The sequence below is a fragment of the Python bivittatus genome, unplaced genomic scaffold, assembly GCF_059951505.1.
Source record: "Python bivittatus isolate LINGU-HERP-01145 unplaced genomic scaffold, Pbiv_v1 ctg000340_np1212, whole genome shotgun sequence".
In the NCBI taxonomy this organism is placed as follows: Eukaryota; Metazoa; Chordata; class Lepidosauria; order Squamata; family Pythonidae; genus Python; species Python bivittatus.
In genome coordinates, this window is record NW_028277056.1 from 3,956,424 (window position 1) to 3,977,082 (window position 20,659).

Consider the following 20,659-nt stretch of genomic DNA (forward strand, 5'->3'; position numbering starts at 1 on the left):
CATTTATGTAACAAAGAATATTTGTTATACTAATTAGAGCAAAGGAAAAGTTTTCTAAGGAAAAACGAGTTTTACAGCTACATAAATCAGGGAAATTGTGTAAAAAAAAGGCTCCATAGTTTAGAAAGGCTTGTGAACATTTACAGTTGCAATAGAAACACATGAATGCTATCCCCTAATGCAGACTGTAAAACCGGCTCCATTTTATATTCTTGGACTTGAACTTACTCCTATAGCAACAACACTCTTCCTAAAATCAATTGTCTATTTTATCGTAAATCAGTCAAATTGCTGTGCCACTGGAGACTAAAAATTCCACAAGTGTCAGTAAATGCATGAACAGAAAGACAAATAATTTGCTCCCCCTCTCCCACTACCCAAAATCTGCTGACCGAGGCACCTGTCCCATCTGCCCATCCTGCCTCCAAAGCACTGTTTGTTGTGGGAAAGTCTGCATCTCTCGATTAAGATGGTTCAGTTTTATAGCCCAATTTTGCTATTCGTTCTCTGACTGTTTGAAAGTAGCAGGGATGCAGCGGGGAGCGAGAGATAGAGAAAGTTGCATTTTGCATTGTCATTACTTCTATTGTATTTGCCTAGGAAACAACAAACAAGTAATTTTATATCATAGAATTTTAGAGGTGGAAGGGATCCCAAAGATCATCCAGTCCAACTTTCTGCAGTGTGCAGGAAAACCAGTGAAACCATGTATGTGGCAGGTGACTGTCCCGCCTCTCCTCAAAAACCTCTGCAGATGGAGAACCCATCACCTCTGCAGGGAGACTATTCCATTGTTGTACAGATCTTACTGCCAGGAATTTTTTCCTTATATTCAAACAAAACCTAAGTAACTGCAACTTCTATAACTGTTATTTTTGGACCTAGTTTCTGTGGCCATAGAAGACTGTTCTTCACAGTCTTTCTGGTAGCTTCCCTTTATGTACCTGAACATAGCCAGCATGTCACCAATCGATGCCTAGTTGCCCACCAGGTAAAGCATGGAATTGCCCAGTGTTGGGGATAATGATTAAATCTCCCAAATGTTCATTTAGTAGGATATTGACATGACTGTCCCACTTGCTATACTCCTGTTCGGCAGAGTCAAGAACAAAAATCTCTCTCTCCAGTCACTTGCATGTAGAATGGAAATCATATAGGCTATGCAAGCTATAATGATCATTTTAATGTTATTATCCTATTAAGATACAATTTTGTAAACTCAAATAAATTTGGAAAAGGAAGCTCTTGTAGAAGAAGAGTGGGTGGATTAACTACTACCATTGTCCCAAAATGTTAAGCAATCCGTTTTCTTCATATTAAGATGGTTTATTATTGGGGTTGACAGTTTAGATGGTTAATCCACCTTTCTGCCTTTAAGATGTTTGGATAACCAAGTTCATTGTGGTAAAATCTGGATTAATTTGTGTGACAAGCTCTTTTCCTGTTATTTCATTTTAACCTGAGGCTGAATGTTCTTTTCATTACAATTGTGACAGTTATAAACAGTTCCATAGAAGAGTCCATAATCTGTTTTTAGAGAGATTAAAAAACTGATACAAGCATTCAAAAATATGCACACATACTAAAATGTGCCATAATTGTTTCCTGTAATTGAGGTATTGGCTGGATAGGATTTTGGAATCAAAAATAGATTGGAATGTTTTCTAGATAGCATTTTTATTTAAGAACAATAGATTTGCCCATTGCTATATGCAGCACAGTTGTAGAAATGTGTTGTCTTAATAATTTTAGCACTATTTATCATTTAATATTTGTGACAGAACTGTAAACATGGCTGTTTTCTCTTTCAGGTAGTGCGAGATTACAATTTTCAGCTATTCTTGCAAGAAAACTCTGTGTTTCATAAGCCACAGTTGTTCCAGTTCCAGCCCTGCGACAGTGACACCGTAAGAACGTTTTTAAATAATACATCTTAGCTTCCTTTTATGCGTGCGTGCTTTCAGAGGGCCGCAGTCGAAAGAATCCATTCTGCAAGCAGAACAAGAGAGGACTGTAAAATCAAAACTTCTATAATGGGCTTTCCCAACCTGGTGGTTTGCAGATGCTTTGAATTTCAGTTCCTCTAATCACCAGCCAGCAGATGATTATGGGAACAGAGATCCAGAAATCTGAAGGTCACCCAGGCTGGGAAGGTTGTTTTACAGGAAGGATTGTGCTCCTCGGCAGTGTGAATCTCTGTAGCGTACCTGGAACTCTGGGCTACAGTGTGTCCCAGAGTCAGAAATGCTTGAACCCACTTAAATGCAGTAGGCCTTAAGCCACCGTGCTTTGCTTTGAACTATAGTCCAAACTGTGGAATTCTTTGAGGCCATCATATTGGAAGACTAGACCTCTATCAGCCAATCCTACTCCCACCCCCATCGCCCAGTGCATTTTCATTACCTGGTGTTTACCTGTTGGATTTTCTAGACGCAGAGAGCCCTAGCTGACTAGAGTCAGTAGCAGTAACTCCCACTGGTGTACCACAGACAGACAGAAGTTATGAATACCAAGGAAAGTTCTAAAATTTTACATGTAACTCTTCTCTGGAGTGAATACCTCACAGAAGATGCAACAGGCTCTGAGCCTTTTTGCATGAAGAAGAACACATATTGGAGACCCTGGGGTCTTCAATGGTCCCTGAAGACCCCCAGAGACCTCCAAAAGTTCCTGGCAAATTATTACCTACATAGGTAGGAGTAGCTGCCTGACTTGGATGTCATTTGAATTGGCGTGGAATGTAAGTAAAATAATTCAGTGCCTGTTTTCATCCTGGTTCATCCACTGCCTCTTCAGAGTGCGGTCCCCAGCATGTCACGCAAAGGCAGAGTAGAAAAAAATGTAACCCTAGTTGGTAGAAAATGTGCTTAGGGACAAATACAGTCAAAGGTAAAGCTTGTTGATGATCCTGGTCATCTGCACTTCTGCCCTCTATGGGGATAGAGACCTCCCTTCTTGCCATCTGGGGCATCCGCGAGGAGGGTCAAATCTGCCCCGTTTGCAGATTTTGACTGACCCCAGCTTACCCTAAACCTATCTGGTCACTGAGAGCAGTGGGGCAGTCTGAGCCCACCTGCTCAGAAGCCCATCTCTCGTGGTCCCTCTGTGGTAGAGTGCCCCTTTCTGTTTCCCCCAAGTGATGGGGTGCACTCCCTCAAGCTTGGCCTTTAGCCCCCAGTCTGCTTGCAGAAAGCCAATCAAAGTTAAGAGCCCCCTCTTTAACCAGGCCTTTTGAACTGAAGTAGTGATAATTTTAGCTCTTTTTCTCAGATTTTATTTTAGATGGTTAGCCATCTTGTGTACCCTGTGGGAAAAGAAATACATTGATTTATGCTTAATTCAGTTTTCTAACCGATAATATAATTTAGCATCAAAGCAGCCATTCCTCTGATTAGTTAAAGGAACTTGGTTGTGTGCTGTGTTTGCAATTAGTTCCCAGCTTATTGCTTGTTCTGCATTCTGGATCCTCACTAGAGCTTTGGAACTCATTCACGATGAGCGTAATTCATAAATCAAAAGAGGCTGACTAAAAACTTACTAACCATAAAAAAGTGATTATTGGTGCTTTGTTTTCAAGGATTAAACTCAAATTTATATTTAAAGATTTACCTCTCCAAATATTTGCGAGGGTTCATGGATGTTGTGCTCGATCAGTTTCACTAGGTGGCTAAAAATCGTGATTTTCTGGGTTTTGTTTTACTACTAAGAGATAGAAAGCACCAATTTAAAGCAAGAGTAAGTTTTAAAGGACACTTTTTGTAGCTTTTGGAAAGCTGTACTTAGCCCGAAGAGAAAGGGGGTAAGCGGGTGGGACTTAGCTGGCCGACTTCAATGCCGCATTTGAGGAAAGTCAGATAAAACATGGGTGGCCTCGTTACGAACCACAGACTTGCCCTTGAAATTCAAATGTTATATTTTTGACTTCTTCCTCCCTCCCCAAAAATAAGGCCCTGTGATCTATCTGACTTCGCCTGCAAATTGTTTACGCCAAGTCCAAGGATATGTGAAAGGAAGTGGGTTGCGTTTTCTTTGACTAACCGTATTTACCTGTGTTTGCCTTGCAGTTCTAACTGTGTTGTGTGTGTTTGTGTGTGTGTGTGTGTGTGTGTGCGTGTTGTCCTTGTGCAACTCTTGACATTCAGAGTTTTAGTGCCGTTCAGCTGGTGGATATTGAGCCCTCCCTTGTCAGTGCTCTGAGAATGACCTTAGTGGAGGTATATGGCAACATTTGCTCTCACCATTAATGTACCGTGGTTTTGTTCACATGCATGTTGCACCAAATGTTATGATGCAATTTGCGCTCGTGCCTGAGTGGCCCACAAATGCATAACACGTTAAAAACTCTAAATTAGCTTTCCCAAAGCTATCTTGCGTTAATTCTCTGATTCTTCCTTACCTTTCTGTTCATACGACACCTCATTTTCAATCGTGTGGAATTCAAAAAGCGTTGGAAGACTGTTGATATTTCTGATACTTAATTAGCCTTCATCTTAACTGATGAGCCTCTTAGCAGACTCATAAACACATCACCATACTCCTGTTTCTTCTTTAAAAAAGATTGTTCGGTTCTGTCACCTTTCTGACTTATCTTTAAAATATCCCAGGCATCAAAAATAAAACCAACCCGAAATCAAAAGTATTCAAGTAATATTAAGATAAAGAGAATATTAAGATAAAGAGAATCTTAACCAAAAAAAAAGGACATTTGGGGGGGGGGATTACACTGTACAATGTTTTTACATCTGTGGGCACACACTCATGTGTATGCACAGGGTTTTTGGTCTGCTATTTAGAAAATGTAAGTGCCAGGTCACTTACAAATTTTGAAATTTTACTCTGTAAGTAAGCCACCCGGAGTCCCTGTGTGTGAGTTGGGCGGCCCTATAAATTTGCTAAATAAATAAGAAAGAGAGACATGAAGTACAGGGCCAAAGGAGCCCACAAAGTATTGGAAGAAAGCTGTCTTAAAAGTGTGATGAACCCAACACATTTTCTAGAACGTGGAATTTCCCACTGGTCTGTTCTTCTAAACCTCTTCAGATGAAGAGCCTCTGCAAAAAGTCCTAGCATCTTCAGGATCCAGGCGAAATGCTGAGGTTGGGTGAGATCAGTTGTGTAGGACAGTGTTTTTCAGCCTCTGTTGGGGAATTCTGGGAGTTGAAGTCCACATGTCTTAGAGTTGCCAAGGTTGAAAAACGCGGGTGCAGGAGATACAGAGAAAGGAAGTGTGAGAGGTCCTTAAATCAGTACAAACATACTGTATCGGGATTTGGCATCATCCTCGCAACAAGAATTCACTTTTAAACACTTGAAGGACTTGATTTTCTTACTAAACTTCAGATTTACAAAACAATCATCACTTACTTTGACTTATCACAAGGAACTCGTATTGAGATCCTTATTTTTTTAATTCCGTGTAACTAATGTTTTCATCTTTGATATTTTATTTCATTCCATGAGCCCTTCTTCTAGAGAAATGTTGAGCACCAGGAAATTGTTATGCAGTCTTTTCCGAGCACATTAATAATGTTATTTCTAGGAAGCAGGAACGAAGAACTGTTATGCATTTGGCCACTTCATATTCATTTTGTGTTGGAGCTGTTCAGGAAGTTGCTTGCTCGCTTTCCATGGAATATGCATGATTATTTTCATTGGGCAAGCTGTGCATTAAACATTTGTTGTGGAAATCTATTATTGCATAATCTGCTGACATGAACTAAAATCAAAACTAATTTCTCTACAGGAAGAATTTCTTCTTTGCTGCAATTGAACAAATAATTAATGTAACATCAAATACTTCTTCACAGACATTTTAGTACACCTCACTAGGATGCAGACTTTCGGGTACAAAGGTCCACAGTTGTGATTTAACATTTACAGTTATTAATCTGTGAAATTGTCACTTTTCTGTGTTAAACGATTAAGCATGTTTCCAAGGGGAGAAGCTCCTTATTCTTAAGGAGACTTAAGAAAGCAAGACAATGGCTGAATAGTCACCTTTGCAACTTGATTGGCTCTGTGCCTGCATCTTCAGTAAAATATTTGTCCATTTGAAACGTGTATGTGCAACTTTGCATTTAGAACCTGACTTAAGTGCCAGTCATTAAATACATATAGAGGTTGTGCTCATGATCCAAGGGAATGAAAAGGAGGAAGTGGGCTTAGGAAAAAGACAGGGCCTTGTCATGAGCCTCCCTGTGGGAGGCAGGGGGCAGGAAGCATTGCAGGTAACAAAAAGGAAGGGACAAATAGTGAGTAAACTGAGAGCCCTTGTGGTTTGGTGCAAAGAATGATAGATGGAGAAAAGAAGATGCGAGGGGACAGATGAGGGAAGAAATGGAGAACCCTAAAGGCAGGGACTGCCAGCAGGAACTGTGAGTGCTGTCAATATAACAGAGTAGCTGGAGGAGGAATTTTATAAAATTTCACAAAAAAACAGATGCCACTATGGTGAGTCTCATCATGAAGACACAAAACTAATTCAGGAAGGATGAACTTGGAGCTAGAAGTCCTCAAAATGCAACGCAGAGAAAATGTATTATTAAGCCCAATGATGCAAAGATAAGCGTATTTTCAAGAGCCTGGCAAAATAAGAGGAAATTCGCTAGCTTTTTGTTTCCTGGTTGGAAATAGGGGCCCCTTCCTTAAGCAGCATGTGATCCTATGAGAAAATGCAATAAACAACCATATATGTTGGCAAGATAAATGTTCCAAAGAGCTTACACAAACATTTTGAAGTTTTTCTTTCCTGTTTTGGTCGATTTTCTGCCTACAGTATTAAATGGCCTTCTGTAGATTAGAGATGGGGGTTGACTTTAAGGCTTTTTTACATTAACTCAGCCCCATCCACTCTGCAGAAGGTACTAAAACATTGAAATTGTAGGGCCCTGGTTTGATCTGTTAAAAAGACCTGGTTCGGTTTCGTGTTTTCCTCATGTTGTGGCCAGTGTGAGGGCTGGGGATAATTGAGATAAACAAGGGAGGCTGTGATGGTCTTCTTCCATGCTGACTAATGGAGGAGAAGGAGAGAAGGTTTCAGCAGTTTCCTTCATTGGCACCTATATTGTTGCCGATGGTTTCTCTATTATTTCTTTAGCTATTAGACATAAGGTGATCTACAGTAGCCTGCCCAACCTTCTGACACCTAGAGAAATGTGTTGGAACTACTGGAATTCCTAGTCTGCCAAGTTGGCTGGAATTCTGGCAATTGTAGCCCCATCACATCTCTCTGTAGGACATCAAGTTGGGAAAGAAAATCAGGAGGAGTCTGATAGCATCTTTTCCGAGTAACACATTGTATTAAAAGGCATAAGCTCGCTTCATCAAATGCAAAAGTGTTATCAGATTCCTTCTGACTTTTTGCTCCAGTGGATCTCAGAGCATTGAACTGTCTTGAGGGACTTCTGGAAAGTCAAAAGGGATGAAGCCAGCCTCACTTTGGGGGGAAGGATGTTCCTTAAAGCAGGGGCCACAGCAGAAAAGACCCACCGCCTAGGACCCGCCAAAGGAAGCTCCCTAGTCAATGGGACCCACATCATGCCCTCTCTGCTGGATCTGGTGGAACAGGGAAATATAATTGGACAGAGGCGGTCCCTCAAATAATCCAGTCTCATGCCATGTAGGACTTTAAAGGTCAAAACCAGCACCTTAGCTTGGACCCGGAGGCAAACTGGCAACCAGTGTAGCTCATGGTATGCTTAGGAAGTGAAGGGGGCCAGCTGGGGGGATGAGCCCCACCATTACTGATGGGGAGTCCATGCGTTACAAAAGCGTAACTCTTGTTTGACAGTATTTGCCTAAAACCATTCCCCATAGGGGGTTACAGTCTTGAAAGACTTCCGAGAGTCTTCCCAAGCCTGGAAAAATTATATTTGGCTGGTGTTGAAAATTCCCGTATTGCTGTGCATCATTTTCTTGGGTTTTCATTTTAAAAAGAAAAAAGGAAGCAATGTTGGTAAAGAAGGAAAGAGAAAAACAACAATAAACACAAGGGGAAAGTATTGCACAAGTATGTTTAATTGTGGATCGAATTCTGCTGCTTTTTTCTTTTTGCATTTTTATTGAACTAAATATTTAGGAAAAAAGTTTAAAAGGAACTAAAAAAACAAAAGGAAATGAAAACAAAAGGAATAGGAACTTAAGATAAACTTACGTATGTGATTTAAAGGAGAAATGCAAACCTTTTGAATCTCCATATTCACCATTTCTATCCAGAACAACATTTATTCGGAGAAAGATAATCTAGTAAGAAATGTTAATAGGCTTATGTAGCACAATCATATTCAAACCATTTTGAATTTTAAATAGTCCACTTCACTTTAAAGTGTCCTATTTTGAGGTTGTAATAGGCATCTTGAATATTTTAGAAGCATTTTAAGCTCAAAACAGTATTTCACATTTGAAGCAAAATTGTTTGGAGCTTGAAACAGTTCCCAAATACTTAAAACAGCCTGTGTTCCACTTGTAATAGCTGTTTTAGACTTGTAATAGAGCATTTTGAACTCAAAAGGGTGTGTTTTGAATTTGAAACATTTTGCACACTTTTAATTGTTAATGGTGATCAAATCTGAAAATTAGTCCTTCGTTGGAAGGAAGGAAATACGAAAAATAAACAGCAGCAGGATTCATTGTAAAAGCTTCTTCAGTGATATTTCCAATTTCATTATACACTTTCAGTTTAAAAGGATTGACTAATTGAGCCTTGGGTTCAAAGATGGTGATAAGAACCAACTACCAACACCATCTATGTTTAAAGATTGCTATATAGACACATTTTAATGGGGCAGAGTACCGTATAAAAAAATTGACTTTATGATCAGGTCTTGATAACATAGATTTAGAAGGAATTCTTTGCCACAAAAGGTCCAGTGAGATTTATAGTTTCCAATCCCAAATTATCATACTTATCATACTTAGTGTATTTGATATACTGTTGACAGGATCATCTTGATTTCAAATGAACATTCCTCAGTGTCTTCATTGATGAGTGATGATTCATTTCAAATCAGGCTGAAAGTTGTGATCTGCTCTTTTGCTAGAATATATTAAGTAGTAATTGAGTTTCTATCTGTGTCGAAGTCGAACTCTGTAAAATACTTTTACCTTCCTGTTTCTTGAAACCCATTGCTGTAAAGTTTTGAGAAGCATTGCAGCAAAGGAAAAATGTGATTTGAAAAAAAGGAGAGAATTTGTCTATTCTTCCTTTTAAATTCCACAGAACTCTTTAGAAGGTAACAACTAAATAAGATGGAACCCAAAATAATCTTATTAACTAAGCTTATTTGTAAGAGGCCATGAGTCATTCCATTCTGTTGGATCAACAAGGTTGTGAACACACTCATTGACAAAAAAAGAGCTTTTTTATCTTTACATTTATCCTCAAACAGTGGAGCCCGTAGATGTGAGCCAACGTTCTTTCAAAGATGCTTTCTTCTGCTTTCATTTAAACCTCAATGTACTGCCTGTGAAAAATCCTAGATCCTAACACAGCTGCTGAGATAGTTGGCTTGTCTGTACAGAAAAGAAAAAGCCGAGGGTCTTTTACACGTTTTTGGTGCTTTTCTATTGTTTACTGAAGAATACATTATCCCCCCCCCCAGTATTCCTTTTCGGGGGGAAGGGGGTAAGAATTCAGCAAGTGTCCAGAAGCTTAAAAAACCAAAAGAATTCATTAAAAAAAAAAAAGGAGATTCAAAGTGAGAAGAAGACCATGAGGGGCAATAAATTCAACAATACCCTTTTAGGTGGCAGAATTTTATGAATTACTGTATAAATCACTCATACCCTCCCCCCATCAACTCTTGGATCACAAATGTGGATGGGCTTCAGCAAAGCCCACAGAAGCCTCACTTCATATCTTTCCAAAGCAGTGGCTAAGAAGTTTTGTTTTAATTGCCTGGTGCTTGGCAAGCAATAAATGCTTGTTTCTGTTCAGAGTTTTCTGGGGTTTAAAAAAAGCAAAAAACCATCGGTCAGCTGCTGTCTCCCTTTAGAGTTTCTCTCCCAGATTTTGTACTTCTGTGAAGACAGGTGAGAGCTCCATTTCCTTGTGAATAATTCTCCAAGGTTGAATTCCAGGCTTTAATTTTGCCTAATATTTTGTCCCTCTGTCTAATATGTTGGTGAGCAGAGTTTGGAGATGCTAAAGTCAGTGTTTCTCAAACTTGGCAACCTTAAGAAATGTGGACTTCAACTCCCAGAATTCCCCAGCCAGCATGGCTGGCTGGGGAATTCTGGGAATTGAAGTCCACATTTCTTAAGGTTGCCAAGTTTGAGAAACACTGATCTAGACCATTAGGAAATACCAACAAGAAACTGGACTTGTACCACCTCAGACTCCAGGTGGAAGCCCACCTGTTCCATTTCTGTTTGTTGGTATTTTTGCTTGTTTGAACTGTACAACCCAGTTAAGAGCCTACCAGTTTGTTTACTGTTGATAAAAACTAGGCCATGGTTTGTATTTCTTCAAACTAATCAGTTTGAAGTCTATAACTGCTTCAGGTGAACAGATTCGAAGAAGTATACAGTTGATAAATGCAATAGCACAGTAATCCCATCTGAGTAGAATACTGTACTACTATAATCAAACGGTAATGATAACTCCAAATTCTGGTGCCTTGGCTCCCTCAGATGAAACTGAATCCCCAAAGACCTTCTGAAGAGACCAGTCCTGACAAACATCCAGAAGGCCATGTCAGCAGGGGCCACTCTCCCTTGGAGGGCAAGCTGTTCCACAGAGAAGAACTGCCTCCATGGCCCCTCCTGCCATGCTCATTGATCAGTGGGGTCCTTCAGAAGTTGTCTTGATTTGTCTGGATTGAGACAATTCCAGCTCAGAGCCTGATAGAGCTTCATAGGTAATAGTCAACACCTTGAATTGCAGTTGGAAACACACCGGTAGCCAGCACAACGCTCTTGGCAGCTGTGTGACATGGCCCTGTTCCACACTGACTGCTAAACATACGGGCAGTTGCATTTTGCACCAGCTGAACCTTTTAAGCAGCCCCACATAGAGCAAATTCCAGTAGTCCAAGCGAGAGGCGACAAGGACGCATGTGAGCATTCTCAGTGCATCCTGTTCTAGGGGAGTCTGCAACTGGGGCTGGGCAAAGGCCCTCCTGGCCACAGCTTCCACCTACTCGTCCAGTAGGTAATGCTCATCCATCAAGGAGCCAATCTTCCTTCCATCAAAAATGCCTCCAGTGCTGTGTCTCCCAATCTGGGCAACTTCCAGATGTGCAGATTTCAACTCCTAGATTTCTCAACAATGGGTTGTGTTATCTGGAGAATTCTGGAAATTAAAGCCTACAGATTACAAGGGCACCCAGGCTGGGAAATATTGTACTAACACTGATGTATGACGCCTTTGGCCCTCCAGATGTTGCCGTCCTTCAGCTTCCCACGTTCCTTGCCATTAGCTGCACTGCCGCAACATCTGAAAGGCCACCAGGATCTCCATCCCTGCTAATGGTTGCTTCTGGGATGTTAGGAAAGCATTTCATGTTGTAATAGCCCAACATCTGCTTTATTCATCCTTAAATGCCTCTGTGTCAATCAGTGGCCATTCCATCAGCCTTTGAAGACATATCTCCTCTCCCACTGCTTACCAACCCCCTTCTTTCAGGTAATGGATGTCCCACGAAGAGGCCCGTTAACATACCTATCCATCTGAGTGTTCAGCTTAGCTTTTAGAAGACTGTAGGCTTTTTAAAAATCCACTTGAAACACTTCACAGTGCTTTCGCTGTAAATCAAGCTGGGAGTCTTGAGGTGGAAAATGAATTTATAATTAGCACAGTGTTTCAGCCTGTCATTTATCTGTTCAGGTTCAGCTGGGAGGAGGCGTGTTTTCCTCTCTTGGAATGAATTGGAAATGTTGCTACCGTTTCTGCTAACACATCTTTCTTGTGGAATCCATTGGATAGGACCAAAGACCATCTGAGCCAATAGCCAAAAGAGAAAGCTTTGGAAAGTGTTAGAATTTCTGAATCTCGCAGTTCTAGACGGTGTGATTGTTGAGTAGGGGGAAGAGTTAGTTGTGGAAATCAAGGTATCTTGTCTATGTGAAGAAGTAGACCCATTAGAGTGATCTTAGGAACCAAGATATTTTCCTTCTAAAATGTGGGATGCTTCATCCTCTGATTGAAATGCAGTGCTCTCACAAAGTCTAATTCATTCATTCATTCATTCATTCATTCATTCATTCATTCATTTATCCCCCACCCATCTCCCCCACAATAGGGGACTCTGGGCGACTTACAAAAAACATTAAAACTGTAAATATATCTAAAACACATAATACATCCAAAATTAAAACAATACTAAAAAAGGAAGATCCAAGAAGATGGAAAATCAGGCTGCGGACAGCTGGCCACTATGGGGCTAGCCATCCCCCTGCTTGAAGTATTCCCTCCCCACCCCAGGCCAAGTGGCAGAACCAGGTCTTCAAGGCCCTTCGGAAGGCCAGGAGTGAGGGGGCCAATCGCACCTCCGGGGGCAGAATGTTCCAAAGAGCAGGGGGATGGAAATTGGATGCAACTGTAGGATATTGCGAACGGGAATTCCTGCTAATCACCAGTTTATTGTCACTTTGGGTTGCCACAGAGTCGTTGTTGGCTTTGTTGAAGCAGCCACTCCTTTGCCAGTTCAGTGCTATCATTCATTTTCATTTCAGAGGCAAGACCCAGTGTAATTTTTACACAGAAATAGTAAAGCATGCTTAAAACCAGCTGCATCTCTTTTGCCAGAAAGCTGCAACCTGGTCCCCTCCAAATATTTTGGACAAAAACTCCCAGAGTTTTCTGAGCTCTTGGTCATCCTACATGCTTTGGTCAACACTAAAATCCACATCCCTTAGTGGCAATACGCTGTCTTTTTCTCTGCTATGTAATGATTTTTAAAGCAGTGATGAGTCATAGTTTAATCAGGTGTTGGGTTTTTACTATTTTTGTTGCTTTAATATGGAAAAAGGAAAAAGAAGGCAAAAAGTGGGAATAAAGGGGGGGAAACACAAAACAATAATAAAAACATAGCACACATAAGAAATAATTCAGCCTAGTTTTTGAAAACTTCATAAAACCTTGACCAGATAATACTGATTATTGTTTCCATTAAGATAGCTAGCTCATAAATGGAAAACCATAATATATCAGCGATCCAAGTATATCTGGGATCACACTGGCTTTCAGATCTTTTATTTGCTGAACACCATGCTTAATAACTTCACAATTCTTCACATGGTGACCTCCAGTTTTTTAAAACTATATTGATGTTTGTAACATTGTACAAGGAGTCCTCACTTAATGACCATTCACTTAGTGGCTGTTCGAAATTATGATGGTGCTGAAAAAAGTGACTTACAACCGGTCCTCGCACTTACGACCATTGCAGCATCCCCTGCGGTCATGTGATCAAAATTTGGGCATTTGTATTTATGACAGTTGCAGCGTCCCGGGGTCATGTGATCACCATTTGCAACCTTCCCAGCCAGCTTCTGGCAAGCAAAATCAGTGGGGAACCGCATGATTCGCTTAATGACCTCCACAAAAAAGTCATGAAATCAGGTGCAGTTGTGATGCCTCACTTAATGACCACCTCACTTAATGACAAATTTTCTGGTCCCTATTGTGGTTGTTAAGCAAGGACTACTTGTATTAACAAAGTCTGGATATCAAACTGAATAAGGAATTTCATACAACAAGGCTGTTGGTAAATATCCTTCTCTAAAACTGAGGCGGGAAGAAATTTGGTCACTCAGAAATGTTCTCCAAACTGGGTTGAACAACAAAGAGGGAGGGGGAAAGTACTGGGATGGATGGTGGGTTAGTTCATATTAATGGATGAGTTTATGTCAGCATGTATATGCCCCGCTTACCATCCCAAAATTCAAGGGCACTTTACAGAACTTTAGAAATGCCCATAGCCGTTTTGACAATTGAGTCATCAGTCCCCAGCAAGGGCCGTCTTTAATAGCAGAAGAAAGATCAGGGCTCCTGAGAGCTGATGGGCCCTGAAAGGTGGGGTGTCTTCTCTGGGGGTCACGCTCCGCCAGTGGGACACAGCTGCATGTAGGAGAGTGGGAATTTTCTGCCGACGCTTTAAAGAGAAGGGAGCTATTCATGCACAGCATGAAGAATTAGAGCCTACAGAGAGCAGGTATAGGTGTGAAATGTTACTCTTCTGTTCTAGGACATATTTTATACCTGCCTCTGCAAGATAGTTTGCTGGCAAAAAGAAGAAAGAAGCCAAAAATTATTAGGACAGGAGGTTTGCCTTTCTATTTTCTTCAGCTGCAAGAACTTGCTGCCGTGAAACAGACCTTATTTTCCCAGCGTGGCGTGGCTTCTCTCCTTTGAAGTTTTTGTCCCACTTTTTGGATATGCAGGCATTTTGGGTTTGAATGCTTCTCCCTTTATTATATCCCTCTTCCAGAACCTCCCTTCCTTTTTGCAGGCTTTAAAAGCTCATTTGCAAAAGATGGTTGTCCCATCACTGGGCCTTTTTCATGTGCCGATTCCTGTGAATGGAGTCGTGATGTGAGAACCAGCCTCTCCCAAGCTGCAGACAAATGATCCATTGCATGTGCTTGACGGTTGGGAGTAGTTCTGGGACGTGGGAGGATAAAAAACACTTTTTCTTTTGGGTACATGCATGGACTGGGTTGGTAAGTATTAAAAATTTCTGTGAAACCATTTCTGTTGTTTAGACGTTCACCAATCTATTGTTGGTTATAAAATAGGGATGTTTTGGCAAATGCCGTGCAAAACAGATAAATTAAATCTCTGTGCGTTAATGCTACCCCAAATTACTCTTTTGCCGATGGCATTGTATCTGTTCTGTGTTCTTCGGCTTCAAAAATGGTTCATTAATGTGTCACAGTACTCTTGGTTGGATTAGAAGGAAACTATCTTTAATTTTGCAGGCTCTTTCTTTCGTTCTTTCTTTCTTCAGCTTGTTTTCAAAAAGAATAAAGAACAAATTGTTCAGCTTTCCAATTTCCTATTTCTATTCCCCTCCTCCTTTTCCAGTCACCAAGGTCATGAACAAACAGGGCTTTTCCTGTGTTTGACATTGTCTTGTTATTCATAACTGCATATAGCAAGAAACTGGGAAAAGCCTTTGTTTAGAGTTCCAGGGGAAAAAAATTCAGGTGATTCTGGAATGAGCAGAGGGATTTTGTCCAAGAAATCCACCCCCTCACAGTCTTCTTGTTTTGCACGTGTGTGTTTCAGAGCCGGCAACTGGAATCTGAGACGGGGACAACCGAAGAGCACAGCTTGAACAAGGAAGCCAGAAAGTGGGCTACTCGCGTAGCACGTGAGCACAAAAACATCGTCCACAGTCAACGGGTGAGTTGAAATTGAAATTCGGAGTCAGTGCTGGCAGGCAGTGGTGGGATTTGAGATCCAGTATGCTTGCAGGGTGCCAGGCTGAGGAAGTCAGGCTTCCAGGGATGGTGGGTGGGCCAGCATGGTGTCGTGGTTCAAGTGTTGGAGTAGGAGAGGGGAGATTCACGTTCAAACCCCAATTAGCTGTGAAAACTCAGGGTGACTTTGGTCCCAGTCATTCTCTCCCTTCCAGCCGACCTTGCAAGATGGAGACTGGGGAGACTCAAGTTCTAATCCCCTCTCAACCATGGAAGGTCCTGGGCCAGTCCCTCTCCCTCAGCCCAGCCCACTCACTGGGTTGCTGTCGTGGGGAAAATGGGAGAGAAGAGCACTCTGCACCTACCCTGATCTCCTAGAGACAAGGAGTACAAGTTTAGCAAGTGAATACATTTCCGAATCTCTTCCAAAGCCAGCTGCTTGATTTCTCTTAAGTACTAAAAATTTTACTGCCCCCCCATTTACGGCAGACTCTGGAGGAGCTGGAATGCCATGGGCCGGTGGCGACCGAACAGAGCCGAGCAGAGCTAGAGCAGAAGATCGATGAAACCAGGGAGAACATTCGCAAAGCTGAGGTAAGAGGTGCTGACCCCAGTTGGTTAGACCCTACGCGTGGTTTTACAGCAGTGGCTTAGCTCATCGTCCACTGAAGGTTCACTGCAAAAAAAGAGAAAAGCTGCTTGTATTTTCATTGTTGTTTGTGCCCGGTTTGTCACCTGCTAAAGGGCTGGTGTGATTTGTTTCAGATCAGTCCAAATAATGGGGAATGTGCAGGCATGTGTGTGAGTGTGGACTTACTCACATCAGGCAATCTTTTGTGAACCATCTCCTTGGCTGAATGGGGTCCGGTGGCCTACGGCAATTAAAGAAAAGAGAGGAGGATTGCATTTGCTCTGATATTGTTAACACTTATGTCATTTTGACCATCTTCCCTATAGGGCCCTTATCAGTAAACAATGGATTGTCATTCCTCTTTCCTGACTTTCTGTTTTCTTTCCCCCAGAAAGGATGATAAACCCGATTCAGTCATTAAATGTATATATCCCCATACAATCTCAGAATCTTTTCATGTTCTTAATTAAATGCCACAAAAACTCAGGCTGGGATTTCACAGGTTCATTGAAGTTTTGGGCAAGGGGCCCTGTGCAGCATCCCCCCCCTTCTATTTCCCCATTACACCCTTCTGTAACACAAGAAGTCTAAGCAAGAATTGAGCCTATGTTCACGCCTCTCTCTTGTCCTCCAGCACAGCTCCATGAAAGGTTTTGGACACGTTCACTGCCATTTTTCATTTACAAAGTTTTAGTTGGGTTGTTGAAGCTGATCTTTTTTCCCTAATCAGGTAAACTCCTTAGCAAAATGGGAAAACATGCTAAACTAATTAGCATGTTTGGTGGAAATTTCCATTCTTCTTGCAGCTCTTCTTGCTGCTGTGCCAGAAAAATAGAACGGAAGGGATTTTCCAGGCACAATGGCTGTTGAGGCTGTGGCCTCACTGTGGAAAGGCCGTTGACATTATTGCTGCTCTGGTTATGCCTTGATTCATTGAGCAATTCTGGGTGACGAAAGGAACCAGGAGAAAGCTGGGGTACAAATGGAAGTGATTCCAATCTTCCAGCGAGTTCCACCACAGACAAGTCAAAATGCAGAATCAAGCCTACCGTGTAATGTGATGGAGGTGATGGTGATGCCAAGAGGTTTGCTGCTCCATCATTACTGCATCTTCAGTGAATGCCCCAGCAGGGCTTCCAAGGATGGTGGGTGGGCTGTTCCAGGTTAGTCCTGAGGCAGATTCAGCCAACTGCTCAAGAGTATACAGTAATAGTTACCAAAGCATATTGAGGGTCAGGTCACCTGAGAAGCTGTTGCATTTATCGGGGTGCCATCAGGTCTGAGTTTAAGGGATTGGTTTCATTTGTTGTAGCCAGGAATAGGACAACATGCTGGTGGGAATTGGGCCAGTGACTTGGGCTGTAGGTCCTTGTCCATGGTGGCCATTAAAATCCAGCAGGGAGAGTCTACTGGGTGACTCCAATAAGTGGTCAGTACCATCTGAGGAAATTATGTCCACCTCCTTCAAAGAAATACCGATGCAATATCCTCCAGACTCTGGACTTTTGGACAATTACAGCCCAATTGCAAGTATTCCTTTCTTGGGCAATATGCTAGTGGCCATCTAGCTACAGGCATGCTTGGAAAAAGCCAAATATCTAGATCTGCTTCAGACCTGGATATAGCAAGGATAAAGCCTTGGATGATCTGATTATTGATTTCTACTAGAAACAAGGACACTACCATCTTGGTTCTCCTGGATTTCTCAGCAGCCTTTGATATTATTGATCATGAGCTAATGTTGAAGGGGTTTAGCATTTCATAACTGGGGGAACGCTAGTTCTGTTCTTCCCTATAGGATGATTACCAGAAAGTGGCAGTGGGAGACCTGCTCAGTTCATGAAGTCTCATGAGATCCTATTCTTTCTCCTCTGCTGTTCAGTATCTACATCAGTATCTGGAGGCTGAGTCATGGCAACTGGACTTCTTTTCTTCTGGTTTGATACATTTCGCTGCTTGTCCAAGAAGCTTCTTCTAGACTGAAGAAGCTGCTTGGAGAAGCAGCGAAACATATCAAACCAAAAGAAAAGAAGTCCAGTTGCCATGACTCAGCCTCCAGATAATTCCACCTGGATGGCTGAGAATCTTCATCAACATATCTGCATCAGTGTTTTTCAACCTTGGCAACTCTAAGATGTGTGGACTTCAACTCCCAGCAAAATTCTGGGAGTTGAAGTCCACTGATCTACATGTGGGTCCATAAAGGATTGAATGGCTTAGGACCCCCATACTTAGATGTAATGGGCAGAAGGAACAGGAAGAACCTTGAGGAACAGGAGGAAGAGCTGCTACCAAGACAACAATCAGATAAAAGAAACCTGAGTCTGGGCCAGAACTGTAACCTGAGAAAGCATCTCAGACAGGACCCTCCCTAGTTCCCATGAAGATAAAGGGAGGGAGGGAGGAGGGAAGCACATTCAGTTTTGCAAGGTTCTTATAATAAAAGTAGTATTAGCCTGCATGATTTTGGTTTCCTACTCTGGTCTGCCTCGAAGGGCTGACATCAAACATTCATCTTCCCCAGATATCATCTAACCTGTACACTGAGATGAACTGGGGAGGCTTTGCCAGGATCACACCAGTAGATGCAGCCCACAGTGCAGGAGTGTTTTGGTGATGTTGAGCCAGTTGTACTCAAAGGTCTTTGACTTGCCTCTAGCCTGCCTTCTTTCAGAAAACCATTTAGAACCTGCCTGTTCATCCAGATACTTCTAGGGTAACCACAGGACCAGCCTCGCTTTGTGTTACATCCTTGACTTTTCTGGTTGGTTTTTTAAATTAACTTTGCTCTTAATTTTTGCATTTATTATTCTTAAGCATGTTTGTTTTTATGGTAATGATTTATTGTCTTGTTTCTCAACTTTCCTGGCTGGAGAATTCTGGGAGTTGAAGTCCACCCATTTTAAAGTTGCTAAGGTTGAGAAACCATGATTTATTGTAAGAGTTTTTCCCCTCTGGGAGGAAGAACAGTATAGAAACAAATAAAATCTGGCTTACTCTTTAGGGAGTTGAAAATACGATTTCTCAGATAAAATGTGTGATCTCCAAATGGTCCCTGGGAGAATTTTTATAATAAAGTGAGTTATCACATCTGAGACAAGCCAGCAGTTTCCTGCTCGCTCTCTCTGTTTTTTCTGGGTTGCATTCTCTACCTTGATAATCGTTGCAGGGTCCCTGACCCCAACAATTCCCAACAAAATGTAGGTTTGTAAGGGCAGGACCTTTTGACTGCCATCGGTAGCTGCCAGTTAATTTCATATGGCTAATGAATATGAAATACGACAGCTATCTAAATATGACGAATGAATGATTGTTGCTTGTGCCTTTGTGTATGGAAGGATCAGTTGTGGAAGTGTGAGGAAGGCCATCACATGACCCAGGTTGTCCCAGGTAGATTGGCAGCTTTTTCATGTCACCCTGGAGGAACTGCATCTGGTGGGTGACACTTGGGTGAGACGCAGGTAAGGCCCCCTATTTGCTCACTTTCTCACCCTCTCCTTTTTCTGGCCCTTTCTTCCCTTTGTCTCTTTCTTTCTATCTTCCATCCCAGAGTTGGATTACGCATTATGCTGAGCCCTAGAATAATTGGAGGAGGCCTTTGAAATTAGATCAAGGGGCATGTTAAAGGGGGAAGAGTCCCATTGCCTCTCCTGCTCCAGCTATTTACTTTTTGTAAGTTTTACAAAGCAGCTTTCCTCCAAGTTCAGGTGATTCTTGTTCCAATTTTTCCTTGCCTCAAAAAGAAGGACTGGCCCAGTCACCCACTGTGCTTCTGAGAAGGAGAATAGGCTTGAACCTGTGTCTTCCTTCACCACTCTACCATGTTGTTTCTTACAAGACAGTTCAGAACTAACAACTAAGGCCATATATAAGGATGTTGCTAGCCAAACCAAACCTAATTAGGCTAGGCCCTAATGAGAAATAAGAACATAAGCCGTGCCCTGCTGGATGGGACCCCTGGCCCATCTTGTCCAGCAGTCTGTTCTCCCAGGGGGCCACCAACTGCCCGTGGAAGCCCAGAGTCTCCCAGCAGATGGCCTTCAGAAAGAGTCCCACAGCCATCAAGGCTAAGAGCCACAGGTTCCCAGGACTTCCGGGAATTGGCCCAACCCTTTTGCGAAGCCGGAAAAGCTGGTAGCCAGCACCGAACCTGCAGAAATGCCTTTGCGCATGAATTTAGGCTGATGCTGAGGTCTGCTGCATAGTGTATCTCTTTGGAAAGTGCCACAGGGCTGATGATCCGTTTATGTGGTGATGGATGGCCAAAACTGAGGTTGTTTGCTTTGCATTAAGTTGGGCGCAAGAGGTACGGAGTCTCCTGTCCTGCCTCTGAGGCCCCCAAAGGCTCATACATGGATATTGTGTTTGCGCTGGTCCTACATACTTTTAAATCCAACGCTTGTGGTGCCAAAAATCAGAGAGATCACCTGCATCTTCACATTTGCAAAATGAGCAGGCCCATAAGGGTTGTATGAGTGTTGCATCCGTGTAAAGGCATTGTGGTATATAGTCCTCCACTCCACTCCACCCTCAATCCCACCTGCACGCAAGCCATATTCAGCTGAAATGGGCTTACATTACGCTAGTAAATAATTTTTTTCGCAGACTGATGCCTTGTATATTGTAGGTGCTGCAATTATTCAATTATACTCCCCCCTCCCCAAT

At 42.1% G+C, this 20,659-nt stretch overlaps 1 protein-coding gene across 2 annotated transcripts in view; it reads left to right on the top strand.

Annotated features, from left to right (window-relative positions):
- The window catches only part of FCHSD2 (FCH and double SH3 domains 2), a 150,684-nt gene that overhangs the window by 106,199 nt on the left and 23,826 nt on the right, over positions 1 to 20,659 (top strand). For both annotated transcript variants that reach the window (XM_088140448.1, XM_088140449.1), the window contains 3 exons: positions 1,812 to 1,907; positions 15,230 to 15,346; positions 15,853 to 15,957. In XM_088140448.1, coding sequence (XP_087996574.1) covers positions 1,812 to 1,907; positions 15,230 to 15,346; positions 15,853 to 15,957 — 318 coding nt within the window. The remainder of the gene's footprint in view (positions 1 to 1,811; positions 1,908 to 15,229; positions 15,347 to 15,852; positions 15,958 to 20,659) is intronic.